This window comes from Solea solea, chromosome 6 (genome assembly GCF_958295425.1).
Source record: "Solea solea chromosome 6, fSolSol10.1, whole genome shotgun sequence".
Classification (NCBI taxonomy): Eukaryota; Metazoa; Chordata; class Actinopteri; order Pleuronectiformes; family Soleidae; genus Solea; species Solea solea.
Genome location: NC_081139.1, coordinates 18,169,788 through 18,195,125, shown reverse-complemented (window position 1 = coordinate 18,195,125; position 25,338 = coordinate 18,169,788). Strand labels below are relative to the sequence as shown.

Below are 25,338 nucleotides of genomic sequence, written 5' to 3'. Positions count from 1 at the left end.
GTCACATTATGTTATTGGAATTAACAGAATCAATTCCTCCATAGGAAAAAAAAACAGTTTTTCTTACCAGCAATGACGGAAACTTTCTCCATTGTTTCCTACAGACCTGTTAATGTTACCTGACTCACATGTGGCTTTTTAAACAGCTGATGCTGCAGGTTAATTGACCCAGCTGGAGCCTGACCTAGTGATCAGTATGAAGGAGGTGGAGGAACAAATTTGTTTAGGCTTCATACAGATCCGCCTGTGACAAATGGTCTTCCATACGTTTCAATATTCACTTATTTTATATATTTACATTATCAAAGAGCATAAATGTATTTTAAGATTAAAATAAACAATTCAATTGTCACACAAATGTCTAAAACATTTCTTGTTTTATGTTGCCATAACAGGTCTATTTGCAATGTCACACAAAATACAAGGGAAAACAAAGACATATAAGAAATAGAGGGAGGGGTTTGTGTCTCTCTGTATTGAATTGTTATTCTTCCATCCAAAAGTTTGCCGCGTAACTAAGTTTTGCGAAAACATCCACACATCTTATATCAAAATGTGCGGTTTGATCGGGCGCGCTATTACTTTTCTAAGCGTTTCGAGCAACCATGGTGACAAAAATTGCAAAAAAAGCTCGAATAATTTCCACATACATATGAATAGGAGACAGTCAAAGAAATTATCACAACCCAGCCCGGTTTGGAGCCTCACAGTGTCAGTGTTCAAACTTTAAACGGATCACAAGACTTGGGACTTTTCTCACCTAACTGAAATTGTTGATACATTTTAAGGTTTTTCGACAAGCACAGTTTAAGTTTTATACTTTTTTGGACATTTTCAGATTTTATAACGCTGGCGTTAGAAAGTGTCATCCGAAAATGTGGCATAAATGTCATAGTTTGGTATATCGTCCAAAATTTGACAAAAATATTATAGTTTAGTATGTCGTCCAAAATCTGACAAAATTTGACAATAATTAGATGACTAATTTTAATTAAACAGTGCATTTGTATGTGAACGGTACTGTTAAAAAAAGGTGTGAAGTGACCATTGGCCCCATTATTGATTCCAAACCCTCAGTAACATAACAAAATACACCAAATTTAAAACATAAGTGATTAGAGAAAGAATTACAAGAGTAATTGACCATAAACTATTCAGTGTAGAGAACATGTATTTAATTCATTGATTTGTTTATGTTATTGTATTTGCCATTGTTCTAGTAAAATAAAAATGTTAAATAGAATTTTAAAGGCTAACCGGTTTGTATGTGGCAAGTGGTAGAACAAGATGCCACATAGTTTGGATCAAATTGTGTGTATGTTTAGTTTGAGGAGCACTGTTTATTTCATCTGTCTTTATTTTTATGTGTGTAGTGTTACATTTTCTTTGTGAAAATATTATGTCCTACTGGCACACGCTCTGCCCTGAATCTTTTATTTTGAAAGCGCCCGCCGGAAGTTTCATCGAGCGTACGCGCACAATGCTTGCGCAGCTACGTCACTGTCCGGTGGCTACGCTAGAGAAGGGCGCGAGATAGAAATCCAGGAGCGCGGAGAAGAGCACTCTGCTCCAGCTGGAAGTGTATCACTGAACACAATCACAGTAACACGGATCCTCCGTCACTGCAGTTTAATAACCGCGGTGTGGAGGAAACAAATAGGAGGGAAACACGGAATTTACACCGCACATGACGTGTAACGGCAGCAGGACATTGTACCGTCAAACCGTCAACAACAGAAACAGAGGGAAATGTCTTGGTGGCCGCGCGGGTAAGGCGTTCATCTTTGTTGTCTGGATTTGTCATCTAGATATAACTGTATTTTATCAAATCGGGGGCGAGTTTAAAGTCATGTTACATCACTAAGATATCAAGACGTGTCATTATCTGTACAAAATGTGCTATTTGGCCTAAACATGTTACTTGTGAGTACTTGACGGACTCCGGTGTGGCCGCCCTTTTCCCACACATTCACTATAAATATAGGATAATTTTAGCGCCAGGCACATTTTATATTAGATAATATGAATTAACTTAGCACTGGTCACATTATAATTGATAATATTCTAAGCTTGTGTTGTGGATGTTATGTCCCAGCTACACTTAAAACCAGATCATCAAGTTGTCCTTGTAGCTCCTTGACTAGGGCCAGTGGCTAGTTCCTGCTCCCACAGTCTGTCTGTCAGTCATTCAGTCAGCTGTGTTCATTCATTCTGTGTCTGTTTCTCAGGGAAGAAGGAGAGGAGAACATGGTCCAGGACACTGATTCTGATGTGGCAGAGCAGAGAGATGGTGGCAGAGTTAAGGTGAAATGGACACAAGAGGAGGTGAGTGTCGTGACTTGTCCTGTCCAACACATTTGCATGTTGATATAAGGAGTCACCACAGTAGGACTGCAACAATTATTTGATTATTCATCGTTTATTAAATTAATCGTCAACTATTTCGATCATTGATTTATCGGTTTGAGTGTTTTGGTTTTTTTTATAATTAGAACAAGCTTTCTGTTTTTTCAGCTTCTTAACTGTGAATATTTCCTGGATTCTATGCTCCATATAACAAAGAAATCATTAGAACTGAAATCATTTTGGCATTCAACAGACATTCCAGGTTTAGTAAACACTGATCAACATTTTTCTGACATATTACAGACCAACAAGTACTCTACAACAGATAAATCGATTATGACTGATTAAACTATGCAGAGATCAATAAATTGGGTTGGTTTTTGCAATTGTTTTTAAATGCCATTTATATGTTTAAATTTGCACATATTTGTTTTCAAAAGCATGAAAAATTCTGCTGCTTTTTCTTATCCAAAAGTTAATTTGTCAAAGATTTTTTTTTTAATTAACTGTTTTCTAGATGTTTATACATTACTTTCATTTAAAATATACAAAAATTTAGATTAGAGAGACCGTAAATGTTATTTAACAAATGTTTATGAAGCAAATTGTTGTTATTCATAAACTGTTGTATTTTGTCAGATGATGAGGTGAAAAAAAAAAACAGATTGGATGCCGTGATTTCTAAAGAATGACATTGGCTAAAGAAACCCTTGAGATGTAAACATGCTGATTTTATCTTTGTTAACAGGATGAAAAGCTTAAGGTTTTGGTTCAGAACATGGGACCTAATGATTGGAAATGTATCGCCAGCTACATACCAGTAAGTTTCATCAACATGCTGTTGACCACTTGGTCCTCCTCCTTGGTGACGGGATGTCCACAGAAATCATACTGTTTCAAAGTGTTCAACATTTGTTTTGTTTGTTCCACTTAGAATCACACTGAACATCAGTGTCAGCACCGCTGGTTCAAGGTCCTGGATCCAGAATTGGTAAAAGGTCCTTGGACTAAAGAGGAGGACGAGAAGGTAGGTGACATGTTCGGAAGCAACGCAGGGGTTTGACGTGTGATTCACTCCAACAGTCTAAAATATCTAGTTGGTTGTTTCATTTCAACTTATGTGGCTGACAGAAAAACCTTTCCTCCTTGCCATAAGTAATATCTTAACTTTATTTATAAAAAAACTTTTAAATACAGTGTAAATAAGGTGCTTTGACAGACAAAGCAAATGCAGGATATTCAGGGACAAAAACGAGACAAAGACGTCGAAAAAGCCACAAAATCCTGAACATTAAATGTCACTAAAATTAAAAAGCAAAAGAGAAACAAACTAAAACATCATGCAAAAGCAAATATAAATGAATAAAAAACGTGATTCACTGAAGTTACTCAAAGTTGAGGGGTCCTGATGGTAAAAGTGTAGTCGTATTTGAGTTTATTTCTCGACTTTGGAACAAATGGAAGACACCAATGGGTGGGCTATGGCTGCAAGCTGGCTCATAAAGGCACAATATACAGTAGCTCCAAAGAATATGACAGTTCTAAAATGCGCAGTAAGCTAATGAGAAAATCTAGGATTGGGATAATGTGATGCTGTCGTCTGAAATAGCCAAACTGCTAGATGGAGGAGAGAGAGTGACTTAGCATTAACCAGAAAACAGCGGTATTAATCCATATTTGAGAAAATTAATGCATGAACTCTTTTTTCAGATTATGAGTTGTAATTCAGGTGTTCATTCTTTGCTCCTCAGGTTATAGAGCTTGTAAATCTTTATGGCAACAAACAGTGGGCAATGGTAGCCAAACATCTGAAAGGCAGACTGGGGAAGCAGTGCAGAGAGCGCTGGCACAACCACCTCAATCCCAATGTGAAGAAATCATCGTGGACAGCTGAGGAGGATCTCATCATCTACAAGGCTCACCGTCTGCTGGGAAACCGCTGGGCAGAGATTGCCAAGCTTCTACCTGGACGGTAAACATCCCCCATCAGTGCTTTGACTGGTCCGCTTATGAGATAGAAATGTAGTTCAGGTTTTGTCAGCTTTGTCATTTCTTTGTGATATTATTAAATCACAGAACGGACAACGCAGTGAAGAATCACTGGAATTCAACCATCAAACGCAAACTGGAAATGGGCTTCTATGCTGGAGAGGTTTTTAAACCAGAAGAGCTTGAGGAGCTGTTGGCCCGTGTTGATAAAGATGCACAGGTGGGTTATCTTCTCATCCTCAATGAAATTCATACAGACTTAAACTTAATCCTTTGAATATTGTGTCTTATTAAAGGTGCAAACATGGAATTGTGGGTGGGTGTTTTCCACAGATTGAAATCAACATCTGAGTAGCAGTGTAGAGACATCTCTGTATAAAAAGTAGCTTAAACAAACTTAGAATTCAGTTTTCTCATTCGCAGGTTCCCAGCTGCTCACAGAACGATGCAGACCATGACTCAGAGCAGAATACACTTCCTTCAGTGAGTGACCGAATGTATCAATTTAATAAATGACAAAACTGTAAATACAGGGTGGCTTTGACTTTGTCAATTTCTGACATAAATACGTTCTACTGAAGGAATAACTGCTCTGTTATATAGTAATGTGATCATCATTTAAGTTTTACTCTTGCCTGCAGTTGCCAGATACGCCAGTCTTGGCCACTGCCAGAGCTACTCCCAGCGAAGCGGGGCTGTCAAAAGCTGCCCTCTCTCTGAAGGATAACTCGGGCATCAAGACTGAAGCAGACCCCTCAGGAGAAATGAACAGTACTAGCTGGGTGGTAGACCCCTCCGGGTTCCTTTCCCCTGTAGGCTCAGGCCTAAAGGAAGTGCTAGACATGGTAGATGGGGTAAGTATCAGACACATTTGCAAAAGCTTGACATGGAATTTAAATAACCTCCTTAAGCTTGTTGTGCAGTGACTTCTTTGATCTACTGATGACTAGGCTTGGATACCAAACTCTTAACACTACTGGTGTCCTTGCTCCATTTAACTCCATATAAATAATTAAAACTGATTAATTTTGGTATGTGAACAAAAAAAATTCATTTGAGAACATAATTTCAAGGTTTTTTGACATTATGGACCAAGTGCTAAAGATTAGGAGACAGATTAATCCATCAAACACATCAACTTTACTGATTACTAACTATTCTGTATTTTACATTAATATTATTTATTTCAAAATGCAAATGACAAACAGTTATAAAGCAAAAAGAAGTCTTGCATACTAATATTGATTAAAAACATATATGTGTATTTATTTGATCTTTTAAACCGTTTGAAGCGGTGACTGTCCAGTAAAAATGTGCCTTCTGCTATTAGGACCTGGATGGCTGGTGCAACCTTGCAGCCTTTGACCTCCCAGAGGAGAGTCTGAGTCCAGAGCGCCACATGTTTCGCCTGGAGGGCAGTGCTCTGCAGGAGTTGAGTAAAGGCAGCAAAGGGGAGCTCATCCCTATCTCTCCTGGAGGGGTGACTCCACCCTCCATACTGAATCGCCGAAGCCGGAGACGCACCGCCCTGTCTCCTGATTCCAATAACTCCATGACCCCCAAGAGCACACCTGTGAAAATCCTGCCCTTTTCTCCATCTCAGGTAAACTCTTTGACTTAAATCCTGTACTAATTACTGTGACGCTGCTTTTTCATGTCATGTGAAAAGGTCAACTAACACGTGTGTCCTTTCAGTTCCTTAACATGTGGACCAAACTGGACACTCATGACCTTGAGAACCCGTCCCTCACGTCCACTCCTGTGTGCAGCCAGAAAGCCATTGTTACTACACCACTGCAGCGAGACAAGACCCCACTCACTCAGAAGGAGAACTCGGTGTATGTGCTTTCTAACCCGCATCTGATTTAGTGCACACTCTGTATACATCTACATTTTGAGCCTCCGTGTTCACGTTTTATTTTCTTGCAGATTTGTTACACCGAACCACAAGTCGGAGCTGAGTACAATTCCACGAACTCCAACGCCGTTCAAAAATGCCATGGAGAAGTATGGCCCTCTGCAGCCTCTGGTCAGTGTCTGTCTGTGACTTTTCAGTGCATCACTTTGTACAGACCATCTGTAAATGAACGCTATTTTCTGCTATGCTCCCTCAGCCTCAGACTCCAAACCTTGAGGACGATATAAACGAGGTCATCCTAAAAGACGCTGGCATTGACTTGGTTGTTGTACGCTCGACATCACCCAAAGCAAGACGCAAAACAGTGGTAAATACACGTCAGCCTTAATGTGCTTTACACCAATTTTGTTCTCTAAAACCCTAATAAAGGTATACCACAGTATTCCCTACATATTACTGTTGTTTAACTGGTGGGAACGCTCAACTGACTACACCCTTCCTGTATCTGTTTGTCCTGCTTTGGTGAGAACAGCCTGTTGACAAACTGACTACTTCACACATTGGAGCAAAACGCTGCTGTGACAGTCCTCCTTTGTTGGTCAGCATGCAGCTGCAGAGCAGCAACTCTGTGTGAAAACTCTTGTCCATTCAGTTCCACCAACCAAAGACATGTATGTCTACACCATTCAGGAATGCTTTAAAGGGAAAGTTCAGTTTTGTGTCATATCGGATTTATATCCACATGGAACCTGTGTTTTTTGGAGCCCTAAAACACAATTTTTTAGAAAACAGGTCCCACAGTGAAAACCAAATGCCACCTATGCATTTCATGTATACAACCAATGCCAGAAAAAGCCTTCTAACAGCAAGACAAAGCAGCAGGTTTATTCTTAAGAGGTAAAATAAGTATAAAAAAAAGTCCCCACACCATCAACACCAGCAGAAGCAGCCTGGACTTGTCACAAGGCAGGTATATGGACTCATACTGGTCATGTTAGTGTTTGTGACTATTTCTACAACAGTCTAGAATTTACAAGCATGCTTTAGTTTTCAAAACAAAACCTTTGGTACTTCATAAATGCACATAAACAAAAACAGATTTTAATGTGTCACCTGCGTCCACTTCTGCCTGAATTGTAATTCATCAACATTATTGCTGATGCTGTTTGCTCAAATGTTGGTGCTTGTTTTAATTTGCAGCATCGCCTTCCAATGAAGAAAGTGCGGAAATCGTTGGCTCTTGACATCATCGACTGTCATGTGTCGAAACGCAAAACCATCAAGCTTGAAGCCCAACATAGCATCAAGGCAAGTGTTGAAATGTTATCTGTCTGTTCACATACTTTGAAGTGTTATAATTCTTGACTTTTTCTTGTCTTTTCTGGCCACAGGATGAACCTGTCATTGGTCCTCTGAACTCCTCATCATTTTGCAGTAAGAGGCATGACAGTATTTTGGATCAGGGCTTCCTTTTGGGACCTAGTGATGGCGCCATATTTCCCAGCACAGTGTACCCAGTTCCTGTAAGTTTAATCTTTTAGCTTTAAGGTCCAATATGCAACATTCTACATTCTGTGACAAGCTATCATGAAACACATTTCAGTAAATATATAGTAGAGTAAAGATGTCTTCACATTCCTCTGTGTTGTAATCAAGCTCTGATTTGGTGCTAATACCACAGTTGCATTTGAGCACAGCAGGAAATTCTAGATTCAACTAGACTCGAGTAGAATTTACTGTAAATATGCTGCATTCAAATTAGGTTGTTTGCTTCACTCATGTTAGGAGCACATTTGAACACTCCTGTTATATTAATTGCCATTAACTTGTTAGTTTTCTAATGTCAAATAATATTAATGATGTCAGACAAGAAGCAGTGAGTAGCTGCTCTGTAGTGGCAGAAAGTCATAAGTTATGTTATAATGTTACCAGTCTGAATAGACATGATGGCTTGTATAAGCTGGCATGATCACTTTTGACATGCATGCTTATTTGCTCAACTTTGAACACTGGTGGTGCTCAAGTATTGCATATTGGAGATTTTTTTAAGGAAATGAATGTCCTTGTTTCTGTAAAATATTATGTAGTTTTTCTAATTTGACCTAATTCCACCATCATGTGTTTCTTCTGCTTCCAGATGTCAAAGGAGTGGGAGACGGTTGTATGTGGACAAACTACAGACCAGCTCATAATGACAGAGAAAGCTAGACGCTACCTTCGCTCACTAAAACCACACGCACCCAACCGGGCTCTGATTCTGTCCTGAGATGTCTCCCACCTTTCCACCATTATGTTCCATATACAGAACGTAGTGTTGTTTTTGATGTTTGTACCAAGCATTTTTTTAATGTGTGAGAAAAGAACATGTCATACTATGTAAGGTTAATACAAGCCGATCAGTCCCTTACAGGATGTAGCTCTGTCAGTAATTGGAGAAAGAATAGTGCTTTTAGATTTAGTCTCACTCCAGTCCAAGTTTGAGATCTCATTTTCACTTAAATGTGTATGAAAAGAACAATGAATGTAAAATAGGGGGGGAGGGGGGGGATCATGGCACCTTTGTTATCTAAAAGACATGGTTTTTACATTGCATAATGCTTCTGTAATTTAACAGTTTTATAATTGTGAAGAGTCCAAACACTCAGGTTGAAGGTCCATAACTGCTTTTGTTGTACAACAAAAGTGTAGGTTTGATTGTGGAGTGAATTCAGGCATGTTAATCACTAATACATTCCATCAAGCTCAATCTGTGTTTTCAAGTATTACATGAAGACAGACCTATCGTTAGCTCTGTTTAGCACATGTATTGAATTTACGATGTTAGCTTTGTATAGATTTATGATCATTTCAGAGTGACTTGAGGACATCTTAATAACACATCTGGTTGACTTTCTACTTCCTGGGAGATCAACAAAGTGACAAATACAACTGGGAAAGTTGTTTTTATGCAATATTTGATTAATTGAGATGCAATGGGGGGGGGCATGGAAGGTGTACCAGCCACTGATGGCAATGGTATTGTTATTTGGCACTGTATGTAAATATTTAGTGTTGTATGTTTTTACTTCATACAACATGTTAAATGTAAAGAGACGGAAATCTTATTTTCCAGTACAATTATCATCTGGTGATGATTCTACTTCTCCCCGATATGTAATGCAAAGCTGTCATTTAACTTGTGACCTAACAACACGTTCAGATGAACTGGATTCATGTTTAAAACAGTTCACCTCAGTGTAACACAGTTGTGTTGTAGAATTTACCACTTGAACCAAGAAAATGAAAGTGCTTTCATGTAAATTATGTCTATATTTTTGTCAATTTGAATCAACATATGGCTTGATTTTATCTGTGACTGCTAATAAAAGTACTAAAGAGTGCAGTCTTTTTTTGTTCATAAATACACGTTCGCACCTGTGTGTTATCATTTGCACACATTTTTCATCATAAACTGGTACCAATCATTGAAATGATGCTTTTATTTTGAAAAGTTACACTCAACCGGATATGTTACGTCTGGTGACAGGTCGCCCTCAGAAACACCGGAAGCAGTCGTGGGTTTTGGTGACGCTGCATTAGACTCAATAGACTGCAAGACATGGACCGGTCTCGTAAGTGAATTCATTCATTCTTTAAAAGAAAATAGCATTAGTAATGCGTGTTTTTCGATGTTATTATGTTTTATGTGCAATTATCCAACCGCTGTTAACGTAGTGCAGAAAGAAACACGCGTTGTGCTACTTCCCACTGTAACGTTAGCTTACTCAACTCTTGGCTAAACCTGCCTTGACCACGGAAGCGTTATCGTCGTGAATGAATATCAATCACCGGTGTGCTGTTAACTTTCCTCGGTAGTAACGTGTGACATGTCCCCGTTCTGTGCCTGTAGGACTGTACGGATGGTTCCTCTTGAGCCTGACTCTAGCTGGAGCTCAGGCGGTCACACCGGCGCACCACCTCTCCCTGGCTGATGTGGCCCGGCTACAGAACCTCCTGAGCCAACCGTTCACAGACCTGGAGTCCGCGTACCACTCAGTCATTGGCCTCACCAAGCTCGGAGCGGCTGTTCCCGACCACGATGTAAGCGAGTTTCTACAATGTGAATGTGACTAGGCGTTGGAATTAAATAATTAATTCAGTTTAATAGCATTGCGAATGTATAACATTTGATATTAACCCCCAAATGTTCTTTTTCTTTGAACCTCATTTGTATTATAGCAAGTATGTCAGTTCATCAAATCCCAGCTCGACCCCACAAGTGTCGACTCCATCTTCTTTGCTGCTGAAACCAGTCAAGCCATATCTGGATGTGAGGTATGAAATATTGTCCTGACTGTCTTAACTACTGCCATACGTATCTTATAACAGAGTGCATATAGCACTATTCATACACAGGGCAACTCTGAGACATCACAATTAAAATAGACATCAAAATCATAAGAGATTAAGGTGTGATTTGCCAATAAATTAGTATTTAAAGACAAAAACAAGAATGAATTGAAAACAAAGATGATTACTGGAGAATTTAAGAAAAAGCTGCAGTGAGAAATTATGTTTTCAGTCTTGATTTAAATGAGATGAGATTCTGAGCAGACCTCAGGAAGTTTGTTCCATAGATGAGGTGCAGGATAACTTAATGCTGCTTCACTTTGTTTAGTTCTGCTTCTGGAACCAAACAACCAAAATTTCATAGGGCCCGCCACTTCATATAATGAGTCATTTTCCTGTTTCTGTTGTTCATAGATTCATTTTGAATTATAAATAGAAAAAATTATACATACAATTATACATGTTAACATACATATACTTTTTTTTTCACTTGACTGGCCCCTTACTGACCAGAATAGATGCTCACTGACCCCGAGGTCATTTGAGTTTGAGACCCCTGTCTTTAAGTGTTATTACCCTGGCTCCCATTCAGCTCTAGAATATATTTTAAGTTCTGCTACAGGTCTACAAATCACTAAATGATTTTAGTCCAGAGCAGATTAATGACATTAAAAGAATTTAAACCCAGTAGCCCTCTTAGATCCATTAAAGGGGACATATTATACCCTATTTCCCCCATTAAAATAGTTCCCTGGTGTCCTAATGAACATGTCAGTGACATGCCTTGGTCAAAATACCATAAGGATGAAGCACAATAGCAGTTCCATAACCCTGCTAAACCCGCCCTTTCAGATCGCTCGGTTTTCGTGCATGGTCCCTTTTTATGCAAATGAGACACAGGCAAACACACACCAACTTCTTCCAGGGGGTTTCTGATTTGTCCTTTTTACAGCGCTCACTCGCTCAGCTGCTTCTCGTCTCCCCCTCCCTCCACTAGTTCTCTGACAATATCAACATGGCAGCATGTGCAGAAAACAGCGAGAGTGCCGTCAAAGGAAGAGACGTCCTACATAAGGATCGAGCCGAACAGTGCCGAACTGTAAATCAGTTAAATACACCTAGGGACAGCACAGCTGATCGCCACCGCTGATCGCCAGCAGCGCGCGGCGATCTGAATAAACTGGCGCTGTATCAGACCGGTGACTGTATGCTCCGGAGCTGGCGATCAGTTTAGGCAGCTCGCCGCTCGCCGCTGGCGATCAGCGGTGGCGATCAGCTGTGCTGTCCCTATGTATCCATGTGTCGGAGGTCTGTTCCTGTGACGGCACTCACACATACAGCGCCAGTTTAGGCAGCTCACCGTTCGCCGCTGGCGTCAGCGGTGCTGTCTTTTTAACTGATTTTCACAGAGAGTGCAGCACCGCTGCACAGAGAGTGCAGCACCACTGATCGCTACCGCTGATCGCCAGTGGCGAGCGGCATAAACGGCCGCTGTATGTGATCAGACTGAGTCTGTGCTCCGGTCATGGAGGACGTACTGAACAAATATTTTTAATTAGGACGTGTCAGAATGGTTAGTTATGAGCTCCATGTGACCTTTTCTTAAAAATGTGTGTGTTTGTACGTCGGTGAAATACGTTCGCTGACTAAATACGGCGACCGCTGGCCGCAGTCTGATGCGAAGTGGTGCGAACACACGTTTGCTGACTTTATCCGGAACATTAGCTTCATATATAAAATCCTCTGAGGCTGGAAGTTTGTGGAAAACACTGTGCTCCACTGTGCAGCCACCAACAGCACACTTGTCCCTCCACGTTGACATAATACCGCTCTTCCTCCCTCGCCTGCACTCTCGCAGGGACAAGGTGGAGCTAAGGTGGAGCTCTCGAAGTAAACTTACTGGTGGGGCGGTAACATTCGCGGTGAAATGCGCATGCTGACGTCATAAGCGCAGGGAATTCAATATCGAGTGTTTTATCGCCTATACTTACACTTAGGGGAACCACGAAAACATGACGGAGTATTCTTTTTCCACACTTTGGTGACTGGTAGGCCCCCCAGAGTCCCAAATATAAGTATTAAAATGGTTAAAAAGTTGATTTTGCATAATATGTCCCCTTTAACTCAAATTCAAAGTAAATAATGAAGTCTCATTTAGCCCTTAGGCTGCACACACCCGGATCAAGATACCAACAAGAAATGAAATCAGCAACAAATGTTCCAGTTTAAAAAAAAAAATAAAAAAAAATTCTCATATTCGGCTTTTTAAAGCACTTTAATTCTGTATTTTAATTAAATGTATCTATCTGTCATATCAGTGATATTATATATTATTTTTTAGTCTAGTTTTTTGTTTTCTTTCTCGTTCTGTTTTTCTCTTTGTTTTAGTTTTATTATACTTGGGCTTAACTAAGTGTGTGTTTTAATGTTTCCAATTTTTGTTGGTGCTGTGTATGAAATGTACATAAGTGTATCAAAAGTAAGTTTGGTTTCCAAACTTGGTATCTTTTAATGGTGCTGACCAAAACATGTTGGACTGATCTTTCCCTGTAAAACATTGATGTGGCATGGGGATAAATGTTGTGGTGTAGTGCAAACACCAAAGTACTAAACAGTTTATCTGAAATTGTTGTCCCCTCCATAGATCCCTGTGTCCAACGAAACCCGTGACATTCTCCTGGCAGCAGTGAGTGAAGACTCCTCCATGACTCAGATTCACCGAGCTGTGAGCGCACTCAGCTCTCTGGGACTTCCTGTGGTATCTAAGGAGGTCATTGGTGCCCTGACAGCTCGCATCAACAAGGAGGACAATGTTATGGCGTAAGTATTGCCAGTTGTCAGTGAGGCCAATGCAGTGCTTGTGGGTAAATAACTTGATCATTTGAATTCACAACAAACCTGTGCTCTCTTTATACAGTATCACCTCAGCTCTGCAAACAGCTGCTCGCCTCCCTCAGCAGGCAGAATTTGGAGGAATACTGGAGGAAATTGAGGTGAGCTCTTTAACCTCCAACAGTTTGTGCTACATCACAGTATTCTGAATCTGAGAACCACACAGTAGACTTAAATTAGGTTTTTATTCTCTTAGCATAATTGGGAATGAACATGCTCAACATTTCTTTGCTTTTCCCTTTCAGGATCTGACAGCTCGTTTGGATGACCTTGGTGGTGTCTACCTCCAGTTTGAAGAGGGACTTGAGGCAACTGCCACTTTTGTCACTGCTGCCTATTCTCTGTCAGATCATGTGGACATGGAGCCCCCTCTCAAGGAGGTTTGTCTCTGTTAGGCCTCTTTTACACTCAAATTAGCAGGTATACTCATGTCAATCTGCTTAAAAAGGCAATTAACACCAATCTGGTGTTTCTGCTGATCATGATCAGAGCTGAAGCCATTCAGTCATTTTTTTTCAAGGAGTGATTGCTGATCAAACACATCTCTAATAGTCGAAAACCCATTTAAACCCGGGATTAAAGTTGTTTTTTTCTGTGGAAATTATATATTGGGTGTTTTTTAAGGTTTAGACATTTAACTCTCTGTGGTTGTTGTTTTCCAAAACTGATGCAAGATGTGTTCTATTCGTAGGACCAGGTCATCCAGCTGGTGAATTCCATCTTCAGCAAGAAATCCTGGGACTCTTTGTCTGAGGCCTTCAGTGTAGCAAGTGCTGCTGCTGCTCTTTCCAGCAACCGCTTCCATGTGCCAGTCATTGTCAGTGCTCAGGGCCCAGCCACAGTGTCCCACAGCCAGCCGACTCTGCAGGTAGACATGGTGGATCCTAACATAGCTCCACTCCCCTGTGGGTTTTTTCTGATTGTCCCATGGTGACTTTCTCTATTCAATTCACAGCTCCTGGTCACTGATGTCATGTCTCAGCCTCTGACTTCAGCCAACGTGCTGGTGCAATCTGCGTACGCTATGGCCTCCAAGAGCATCATCCTCAGCCAAGCACCCTTCACACTTAATGAGTATGTATTGTTAGGGATAACGGTGCCAGATTAACATGACACGCTTCAGGCTTTTCCACTACATGAAAATGATTCCAACACATGGAAAATAGAAGTGGGTGATACAAGGTTAAAATTATACTGCAATATTCCAGGGAAATTTGCAATAATGTTATTCATGACCATTTAAAAAAAAGAAAAAAAATAACTAATTGTGAGTGTTTTATTAATGGTTAAAGGAGCAGCATTTACATGCCTTTCACTACTTTCTACTGAGCTGATGACTACCTAATTAGAAGCGCAATATTACCTCAAATGTGGCAGCAGCCATCAGGGATGTTGTTTTTTTTTTATTTTAAATTTTAAATAATTTAGAACAGGGATTGTAAAGTGCTCCTTCGAGCTCTAATGACAAGGTACAATTCATGCCAGGGCCTTGGACATGCAAGCCTACATGTGGGAGATTCTTGTTTGCCATATTTTTTATAGAAAACCAGCGATTTTAGCAGGGACACTAGTTTGTGACTTATGTGTTTGATATCCTTTGTTCAAATTTACTAAATGGACCTGCATTTACCAAATGAGGCAGCAGTATCCAGCAACTCCTGTGTCATGTAGTAATAATAATAATAATAATAATAATAATAACTTTATTCATATAGCATCTTTTTTAAAAACAGTTTACAAAGTGCTCTCACATACTAGATTAATAAAAGCCAAACAAGGCGACCGACGAGAAACAAACAAAAGTAACGACATAAAAAATACAATAAGCAAGATGGTTTGGCTTTCAGCTGTGCTTGTGTTGTAGTGAAGATGACGCGCTGTGAACCTCAGTCGGCACTGTTTGCATTTGATTCAACATACAATTTATCATTGTTCTTTTTCCCTTTCTTTTCAGTGGCGTCTTTGAACTGAACTTCATGTCCACTCAGCCCGCCAGTGGTTATTACCAGTTTACCATTGCAGTTGCTGGGGATAGCCGACTGGTTGCTAATCACGTTGAGGTGATTTAATATATTTAACTTTTTATTCTACTTGCATGATATTAAAACTGAGTTTAAACAAGCGTTGATAGAATATTTAAGTTAACTTAAATATTAATGTTTTTAGTTTCTTTGCTCTGTATAACAAAGAATTAAATGTAAATTATTTGAAACGAAAGTGTTCTCAAAGGGGTACTGAGTATTAAATTTGACTTAATTTTTTGAATTTATTCAGTATTTAAATAGTAATGGTCTTAAGGCAAAAGTTAATCCATTAAGGCTTTTTGAAAACCATGAAGTATTAAAACCCGGGCAAAACATGCAAAGGTGAGAAAAAGCAGTGCTATATACAGATCATCAGTTTGGTCCTTTTAGGAGCCAAGAAAGATTATGTAGGTAAAAGCTTTTATACCCCTATAGCAGGAGTGATTTATTTTGTGACTGTGTCCACTTGCAGCTTAAAGTAAAGGTGTCCACTGAGGTGGCAATCAGCAACATGGACCTCTCTGTGGTGGATAAGGACCAGAGCATTGGCACAAAGACCACCAGGTAAGAAAAGAGAGAACTTTGACCAGTCATCCAGTTTTCCCAGAATCTGAGTGGAATTTCAGTTTTTTTGTTTGTTTGTTTTTTAAATCAGAGTGGACTTTCCTTCCAAAGCCAAGATCCCCTTTACTGCAGACAGCCACCAGAACTTTGCCATGTCCTTCCAGTTGGTTGACGTCAACACTGGAGTGGAGCTAACTCCTCACCAGGTATGTAATAATCACATTAGCAGTCTGAGCAGTGATGCAGACTACACCTGCTTTCATAATCTCACCAATGCACCATTATATTTGTACACCTGGTAAACCCCATAGTGACTTAGGGCTGGGAAACATATACTGTAGATATTATATAAATATTGTGACTTGAAATGAGATGTAATCTTAGATGTTATATCGTCACATTGTGATGTGTTTTAAAGGGTCTTGCAGTGCTAGTATTGAGGACTTAAGTCAGGTATTATATTTATAATATGAAATTAAATATTTTATATAATGAAACATTCTTAATCAAACATTAATAAGTGGAAAGAAATGCACCAGATATAATCTGTAATTTAAGGTAACGAGTGTATTTTAATGGTGTAATCCATACCATAAACGACAATGATGCTGAAATTACTGTATCATTTTTAGGGTAGATATTTCCATTTATTATGTTGCTGAGTAGAGCTCTTCTCTGGTCTTGATACTGTTTTAGGTGAAGAATCACTTACTCTCTTTTTGTCATAGACTTTTGTGCGGCTGCACAACCAGAAAACTGGCCAAGAGGTCGTGTTTGTGGCTGAGCCCGACAGCAAGAATCTGTACAAGTTTGAGTTGGACACAATGGAGCGTAAATCTGAGTTTGACTCCATCTCTGGTACCTACTCCCTGTACCTCATTGTTGGTGATGCTACCTTGGAGAATCCCATCTTATGGCACATGGTGAGTCACATAAGAAGTCGCCCAATGTATGTATTTTCAGTCATCGGTTTACATTGTATCATCCTTACTGTTACTGTCTGCTTGTGTCCATGTCTGTGCTACTTTTTCTTAATTTTTAATTAATGGACGGATTAGATGAAGTTGTTGATATTGAGGAGCAAGAGATTTGGACTTTTTTATTTACTGACTGGACAATGAGAAGTTGTCGGTGTGTTTGAATCAAAAGTAGCAAAAGTGAGAAAATACTTTAGTCCAGCAGTTAAGAATAAAAGTCTGCATGAAGATGGTGACGAACAATCACACTCCATGACAAACTATGACGGTGTCTATGACACAAAAGTGTCAAGCAACACTTTCTGTCCAGACTTTAGTGGTGATAAGGTGGAAACCACTAACAAGACACTGATATTGAGGTGTACATTTAAAGTTGTGATCTTTTTTTAAAGGCTGATGTCATTCTCAAGTTTTTGGATGAAGAGGCTCCTGCTACCATTCAGCCCAAGACTCTTTATGTACCTAAACCAGAAATCCAGGTAATGTGTTTGTTTTTTTTATTTCCTGTTGTTGCATCATGATGTGCTTGGTGTATCTGACAGCAGTTAAAACAAACTCCTTATCTCTGCAGCACTTGTTCAGAGAACCAGAGAAGAAACCTCCCACTGTTGTCTCCAACACCTTCACTGCACTCATCCTGTCTCCCTTCCTGCTTCTGCTCATCCTGGTAATAATTTCAACTGTGTGGAAAATGTTTTCTGTTTTTTATTTTTGGTGTTGGCTAAACTTGAGCAACTACGATATGGAAATAATTGATTAATCATTTATCTAATTTAATGTCAAACAAAAAAACTCCACAAAAGTACGTACACCATTAATTAAAACCATTTAAGTAGCACATTAATCTTTGTTATTGCTGTTGTGTTCACAGTGGCTCTTCAGTAGGAAGCCGTCATACACGGTGAATGAAGCTGCAGTACAGCATGAATAAAATGCATATTTTAATTAGAAATTACAAAAGCTATGAGGTATTTATTCCCTGGCATTTACGGTACTTAGTGATGGTCATTGTTATTGTGCATCACTGCATTGTATGTTAGGCTGTAAACACTTTTTCAGCCCCTTTTGTTCGCAGCTCTTGAAGGGAATGAGAATCACATTGTTGTTTTTTGTTCGCCCTCTCCTCTTCAGTGGTTTAAGCTCGGAGCAAACATCTCCAACTTCAGCTTCACTCCCAGCACCATTCTCTTCCATGTAGGACACGCAGGTCAGTCCCCTGTCTTTTGAAAATGTTTCTCACAGATGTGATTATTTCACAACCCTATTCATCTGCTGCTGATCCCACAGTGTTTGACATTGTGCGTCATTATCATAATTAATTTCAGTCATGTATTATTCATGATGTTCAGTAGATTAAGTCTTTTCCATTCCATTTCTACCTAAGTGGTGTAAAAACTTTAATATGAGTTTTAGGAAGAAGAAAAAAAGAAAATGTGAATGGATGGAAAGTTCTGTGTCTATTTCCTGTTCTTATCAATCAGTCCATAAAAAAACAAAGTTGATGTAAATATCTTTTGTATAGTGGTTCATGTTCTGTCTTTCTTTGACGTACAGTATGTAACATTCACTTGTAGCCGTTTTGCTTATACGCTAATGTTCAAGCTTGACCTGTTGGTTTAATTTCAGCCTTGCTCGGCCTGATGTACGTTTACTGGACCCACCTGAACATGTTCCAGACCCTGAAGTACCTGGCGATTATTGGCAGCATAACTTTCCTAGCCGGGAACCGCATGCTGGCACAGAAAGCTGTAAAGAGGTATGTTTCCCAATTGGTACCTGACACAAATTATATCCTAGAGGGCCCTTTAATCCCAGAGAGAAAAGCCTGGCCTCTTTCAGACGATGAGAACGCAGCAGATTTGAGGCCTCTTGGTAGTTCTTCACTCCCAACCTGAGGAAAAGTGACTCTTCTATATCTGTAGCTCCTCATGTGGTCCCCAGAGACTGATCTCAGTGCCAGCCTTTCCATCCAATAAGAGGTCTTGTGCCTACTCAGATCAGTAGAGATATGAAGCAACAAGATCAGTAAGAGTGATGACCAGGGTGGGAAATGTCTTCACACCATCAACCTGTAGAGTCCTACGAGTGCCAGGAGTGAGCAATTTGTAACCTGTGACACAATCTCAAGACTACGCTCTGCAATTATTCACTTTCACTGCTTACTCTTAACATGTTTAAAGGGACAGTTCAGGTTTTTTGAAGGCTGGTTGTATGAAATACGCACACACAGTAGCTCGTAGGAAAGTAATTTCCCTATAGGAAAAACCTGTGTGCCACTAAACTAAAGGCTCACCTTTAGAAAATATTCACATTTAAGAAGCTTAAACAATCTTCTTGTAATCATGAAAAAAGCTTCAAACCGATTAATCAATTATCAAAATAGTTGTCGGTTTAATTTAGTAAGCGATTAATTGTTTTAAGTTCTAATTTACCGAAGTGACTCTGAAAAGACTCTGTCTCTACAAACTCAAAATTTGCAGACTTGCAGTATACAAAGCAGCATAAACTTGGTTTTCTAAAGCAGTGAATATATTGTAAGATACTATAGACTTAAACAGGTGCCAATTTTGTTAGGTGAGCCTTTTTTTTAAGTGATTAGTGACTGCAGGAGGTCCCCGCTGATCGGGTCTGAGTTCAGGGATCTCACAGGGCTCACAGTACAACCACATATTTCAAAAGAAACTGAACTGTCACTTAAAACAAGATCAAGATTGTAATTTCTGATCACGCAAATGTCATTTTTTTTCCCCCCAGCTAGGATTTCTTCTTTCTTCTCTTCTGCTCGTCCCTGTCTCTTTTTTAATCAATCTGTTCACACCTCCGCTGTCTCTTACTCCTCTTTCAGGATTGCAGCAGAGCAAAGTAGTAGGTTGGCAAAGTATAGGAGCCTACGATAAAGCCCCCCCATTTGTAACAAACGAGTTGATGGTGTTCCAGGCTGAAGTAAGGGCGCCCTCGTAGCCTGCTTCCACAGTGCATTCTCATAATGGCTGGCAGCGTGCATGGCTGCGTGCTGCTCACTCATTCTAACCCCCCCGAGTGTTCACTGTATTTGCCTCCCTTCCCCCTGGTTTGCCTCCTCACTCACCCCCACACTGTGGTCTCACACTCATGGTTCTGGATGTGCCATCACGTCTCGAGTAACATGTTGTGTGTTTATGAACCAAACTGTGCATTTGTCTCAAATGTGAACATTTGTCTCAAGAGTTTCTGTCTGTCCAGGAAGGCAACACATCATAATGCATGGTCAACCCTTTACATGACTCGTCAATAATCAGGCTTTAAAGCTGTAGTGTGTGACTTTTACATGTAAACAAACATGATTAGACACATCAGCTCCACACAACTGTCTGTTTCTCAGTGTAGCAGTATGACGATATTGTGTCACCTGCGCTGCACACAGGAAGTGATTTGTTTCCGTCTCAAGACAGACGGAGGCAACATCAGCATTGTACGATTTGATAGCTGCATACAAGTTAAAATAACACTGAAAACACAAATAACCACCCACAATAGAAGTGAATTCCACTGTTCAAACATAACCAGGCCATTCAGGAGTTTGATGGGATAAGCGTTTCTCGTCCCCACCCGCCCCTTGCGCTGCTGCTGTGTAGATACAAACGCTCCCTCAGTCAGACCTGACAGTATTGCTCGACAGAGCACATTTTCAGATGAAGGACACGGCAAACACATAATGTTGCATCGTTTCTGTTCACAAACACCAAACAGTTGCAGAATGATAACATCGACAACAAGAAAAATCACCAGAAGTTATGCACTGCAGCTTTAAAGAACGTCAGACACGTGCTCTCGTGTTGCTGTTCACTAATGTCCTCTTTGTTTTCTCTTCTCTTCCACAGAAATGAGAAAAAATAAAAGCAAGGCACAAATGAATTAAAAGAAGACACTGTCGAAGTTCGTTTTTTGTTTCCAAGGAGTCGGTCATCAAAATCAGACTTTGTCCATGATATGGCAGTTCAAGAGTCCAGTCACCACTTTAAACATGCAGTTTGTCTCTGTGTTGCCAGATGGAAGAAATTGAGACATCACAGCATCTCTGAGGGGGGGGGGGGGGAACACTCACTGACAGATTCTCCCAGAGAGCTGTGAAGCTACTGATTATTGCACTTCATCTTCCTGTGAGATTTATTCCGATTGTCCAACATAACATAAGTGAGCCGGGATTTTGATTTGTGGTATTTTTTTATTTTCTCATCGAGTTGGGATTCGTCTTTGTCTTTTTTTTGTACATTCCTCTTTGTTTTGACTCTGTGCCCATTTTATATTCTATTTTTCAGCTGATAAAACACTGGCAGCAGCAGCACTGACACTTGGATCGTTACTAACTTTGCCAGCATGTTCACCTGTTAGGTGGCTCAAACATGCAGGAGGAGCTCCAGTGTCCTATTTGATACATTTGAGTTTTGGCCCCCGACCCCAGACAAATTGTTAATAATTAAATATGGGCAATTTGAGGATGTGATGTTTTTTGTAATGACCAGGAATAAATAAAGAAATTGTGGGTGAATCCATGTTTCACGCTTTTTTGCACTAAAAACTGCAGGGAAAAAAATATTTTAACCACTTTAAAGCCTCCCCTAATACAATCTGTGTCCACTTAAATCTTATGAATATGTATGCCACAAATTTTGTCCACACCAAAGCCGAGTTTTTAGCTCTTGACTGCTGCCTTGTTTGTTTGGTGTCCTTTAAGTGAATCTGAATAAAAGACTGTAAACACCAAAGTAAAAAAACAACACATTTGAATGTATTGATTGAGTCAGCAGTGGATAAATAATTATTTGCCATGAGGAAAAGATTTAGATGACGTTTTCAGTGGAGAGTCTGTTTCTCCGTCAGCGAAGCCAGTTCCCCATACAACCACACTTTAAAACCTGAAGTCTCCCTTCAATGCTGTAATAATTATTTTACAGACATATATAACATAAAAATGAGATTGTGTGTTTTATAAGGATTGATGACGACTCGGGTAAAGCGGGCATCTGATTAGGCTGACTGCTCTCTTCTTTTTTCGTCCTCAATCATACATGTAAATATAAAGCGGTAATAAAAAGAAATGGAGGCACAAATACCTGAAAATAGCTTTAAGTGCATTTTACCTCCTGTCACAGCCAAGTTCAGCATGAGCCTGACCTACCACATCCTCATAAATGGCCTGTTTTTCACGTGAGATTGCACAAGTCTATGAGCTGAGCTCCAGGTTTTCTTCACAGCTTTTAATGTCCACAACAAATGAATAAGAAAAGACATAATTGTTTTTTATTTTTTAAATAATTGGATCAGAAGAAGTGTAGGAAACGGAGCAGAGATGATGACTGGTGGTGGTGAGCACTGGCAGCAGCTTTCTGTTCTCAGCTCAGCAGTCTGTGAAGAAGAAAACCTGCAGGTTCATGAAGGACTATAATGGTTGAAAAGTCAGATTGGGGTTTCTAGCTGTTGGACCTTCTAAGGGAGTATTAATGAGTTATTATTTATTATTTACCTTGGCCCCATGACCTCGCCGTGCACTCCTCTGTATCTGTGGTTGCTCTGGATGGATGTGAGATCTTCTTTGTAGGTGCCTTCATAGATGTCCGACTGACGCTTCATGTAGCTCTCGCTTTCATCTCTGTGAACAAAACGGAAGTAGTTCATATTGTAAAAAGTGTTTCTGTTGTCATTCTGAAAACACTCTGTAAGTGTCTCAAGGGACAGGTTTCCTTCAAGTGTTAGTATCATATAGTTAATAATAAATACAACAGGGGTAAATATGGATTTAAAAAAAAAATCAAGATATTTTAACCACCTTGTATTTACGTGTATAACCATGAATTTGTGACAAAACTATATGAAATATAGATAACAAGTTACAAATATTCTTTTCTGTACATGCTGGGGCATGTGTATATACATATATTTTTACAGCTACAACATAAAAAAGCAATCATTTAATATAATTTAAGGCTGCAACTAAGGATTATTTTCATAATCGATTAATCTGTCGATTATTTTCTCGATTAATTGAGTACCTGTTTAGTCTGTAAAATCTCAGAAATGTCCACAAACAAAAAAGATTAAGTTTTAATGATTTATTTGTTACACGGAGCAAAGAAACCAGAAAATATTTACATTTAAGGAGCTGAAAAATCAAAATAGTTTAGTAATTGATTAATTGGATAATTGCAGCCCTCATATGATGGCTGTTTGCTGTAAAATAAAGTGATGTCATTGCTTTCATCATACTGTACCTACCCCAGCCGTTTGCCCATGATTGTCTGCAGGAACTTCCTGGCTGAGATTTGACCCAGAACTTTCCTGTACCTGTTTGTAAAGATGGCATCAGCGTGACGTCCCAAGCTAAAACCAGGAAAAGTGGACAATTCATCAATTTTCTCAACGGTATGGAATAAATAATAAGTATTTGTGTCAACAACTGCTGCTGAATGCATACTGTTTTTCTCTAATGTTTTCCATTTTTGGTGCAGAAATTCTATTTCACTATTGGCTTGTATTACATTGAAAACAGAAACATTATTATGTCATTGGTCACCATGAAAGAAATTCTCTTCTGTTGTATTAAGGCAGAGTCACTGACACAGACGGATGTCTCAGAAACTGAATTTATCTTCACTGCATTGGTAGATGCCACCAGAGGTAAATGAGAACATGTGCTAAAGTGTCCTTTAAAGCGCTGGGTCTGTATGAATGAGCTAACCGTAACTCTGCTCTCTCCCTGGGAGGACTGGTGTCATCCTGCAGCTTCTCTGCTGGGTCATTGATAGAAGACGTCATCAGGATGCACGTGTCCCTCTGGCCGAACCTGAGAAACGTCCCCATCAAACAGAAAAAACAAACAAATGTAGGACAGAGTATTCACGCTGATGCATCACGGAAAGAAACATTGAGTCATTAACTTTTTAGACAAAGGGAAAATATCCTCAGTTTAACAACCGTGGTGTTTTCTGCTGCTTCGACACAGGACGCTGTGATTAAGCTTCTGTGTAAATGCAACACCAATGTGAACGATCCACACACCTTGACCCCGTTTTGCATAACAAGTGCAGAGGTCAGAGCTGTGACAGGCAAAGTGGACGGTGGACACTTGAAAACATCATATGTGACCTTTATTTTCACGCTGACGCTGGGATCACGTCAGCGTGGTCTCTGGGTCGTGCTACACAATGGAGTAGAAACTAAGGGTTATTTTAATTCTCAACTCCTCTGTTGATTATTTAAGATAAAACCACTGAGTTGTTTACTGTCATTCAAGGGCAAAAAAGCTTAAAACCCCTTCAACCCCTATTTTTTATATAAAAATAGTTAATGATCGATTTAGTAGTTCATTACTTATTGATAAATTGACTACCTATTACTAGGGATGAGCTTGTACAATATTCCTTATTGGTCTGATAGTTGTTAAAAATAACATAAAAATACACAGTGATTGTGTGAGCTTATTTTTTAAAAAGACACAAAAATAAGCAAAATAGAGTCATTTTGTAAAAAAATTATAACAATTGTTGATACTCATGTCTGTAATATTTGTTTTGGACGTGACAAAGTGGTGTCAAAGCTTTCCTACCTTTTCACATAACTTAACTCTACTAAGTAAAGCATTAAATGACATATTTTGAAGCGTTCTATTCCAAAAAAACTAGTTTGCTCTTTAACTCTTGGAGGGAGAACTATAACCACAATATGTCTTATCAGAAATATTGAAGTGACCATTTATAAACAGCTTAAATAACATATTAAGAAATGATTTTATGGTTAAAAAAAGGACGTGAGTAAATCCAGTAAATGTGCGAGGACTTACCTGATGGATGGGTAGAGTGGGGAGCCTGATAAAGACATGACCAGGCAACAAAACAGCAGCAGTGCAGCTTTGTCCATCATCACAGCTGGTCCTGGAGAAAGGAAGAAAAGACAGGAGAAGAGAGGACAGCTCGAATAAATGACAGGATAAGAAATAACATTATGAAAAACAGAATATGCTGATGGCACAGTTTCTCCTCACACAGCCTTATTACTCTGTCAAAAACACTCAAGTTGCAGGAGGAAGAGACGCATATGTGGGAAATATCAGCAACTGAATTGCAAAAAAAAAAAAAAAAAGGTTTTAAAGATATTACAGATATTAGATGTGTGCACATTTACACACTTGATTTACCTTGATGTTTTTAAAGTAGATTCTCAGTGTCCCTGCAGTTCTTCTTTATTCGGCGCCTTCCACTTTCCTTATTGCTCACTGCCAGGAAACACTGGACAGCAGGGTCACTGGAACAGAACTGTGTGTTATTCCTGAATACATGGTGAGTTTATACTGAACCTGTAGCTCACAGTCACTCCCACATTACAC

At 39.5% G+C, this 25,338-nt stretch overlaps 3 protein-coding genes across 7 annotated transcripts; 2 read left to right on the top strand and 1 right to left on the bottom strand.

Moving 5' to 3' along the window:
• Positions 1 to 1,734: 1,734 nt before the first annotated feature.
• Positions 1,735 to 9,575, top strand: mybl2b (v-myb avian myeloblastosis viral oncogene homolog-like 2b). The gene is made up of 15 exons (XM_058631668.1): positions 1,735 to 1,769; positions 2,229 to 2,325; positions 3,095 to 3,166; positions 3,281 to 3,373; positions 4,098 to 4,318; positions 4,423 to 4,555; positions 4,759 to 4,818; positions 4,977 to 5,189; positions 5,666 to 5,938; positions 6,031 to 6,173; positions 6,265 to 6,364; positions 6,450 to 6,560; positions 7,394 to 7,501; positions 7,585 to 7,716; positions 8,331 to 9,575. The coding sequence occupies exons 1-15, from the start codon at positions 1,750 to 1,752 to the stop codon at positions 8,457 to 8,459; spliced, it is 1,905 nt and encodes a 634-aa protein (XP_058487651.1). The 5' UTR covers positions 1,735 to 1,749; the 3' UTR covers positions 8,460 to 9,575.
• Positions 9,576 to 9,721: 146 nt separating this feature from the next.
• On the top strand, positions 9,722 to 21,507 carry rpn2 (ribophorin II). 2 transcript variants are annotated; one of them, XM_058632196.1, is made up of 18 exons: positions 9,722 to 9,804; positions 10,083 to 10,273; positions 10,412 to 10,507; positions 13,167 to 13,342; positions 13,440 to 13,515; positions 13,660 to 13,794; positions 14,106 to 14,282; positions 14,370 to 14,488; positions 15,369 to 15,474; positions 15,911 to 16,002; positions 16,094 to 16,208; positions 16,731 to 16,925; positions 17,372 to 17,458; positions 17,551 to 17,646; positions 18,111 to 18,186; positions 18,606 to 18,735; positions 19,825 to 19,922; positions 20,840 to 21,507. In XM_058632196.1, the coding sequence occupies exons 1-17, from the start codon at positions 9,792 to 9,794 to the stop codon at positions 19,874 to 19,876; spliced, it is 1,932 nt and encodes a 643-aa protein (XP_058488179.1). In that variant the 5' UTR covers positions 9,722 to 9,791; the 3' UTR covers positions 19,877 to 19,922; positions 20,840 to 21,507. The 2 variants fall into 2 exon arrangements, with proteins under 2 accessions (XP_058488179.1, XP_058488180.1); XM_058632197.1 differs by lacking the exon at positions 19,825 to 19,922.
• Positions 21,508 to 22,237: 730 nt separating this feature from the next.
• ghrh (growth hormone releasing hormone) lies at positions 22,238 to 25,309 on the bottom strand. Of its 4 annotated transcripts, none has more exons than XM_058632201.1 (6): positions 25,150 to 25,309; positions 24,796 to 24,886; positions 23,695 to 23,799; positions 23,232 to 23,336; positions 22,483 to 22,608; positions 22,238 to 22,398 (listed from the first exon to the last, which is right to left on the bottom strand). In XM_058632201.1, exons 2-6 carry the CDS (start codon positions 24,873 to 24,875, stop codon positions 22,389 to 22,391), a joined length of 426 nt encoding a protein of 141 aa, XP_058488184.1. In that variant the 5' UTR covers positions 24,876 to 24,886; positions 25,150 to 25,309; the 3' UTR covers positions 22,238 to 22,388. The 4 variants fall into 4 exon arrangements, with proteins under 4 accessions (XP_058488184.1, XP_058488181.1, XP_058488183.1 ...); XM_058632198.1 differs by having other exon boundaries at positions 22,238 to 22,380; XM_058632200.1 differs by having other exon boundaries at positions 22,238 to 22,364.
• Positions 25,310 to 25,338: the final 29 nt, after the last annotated feature.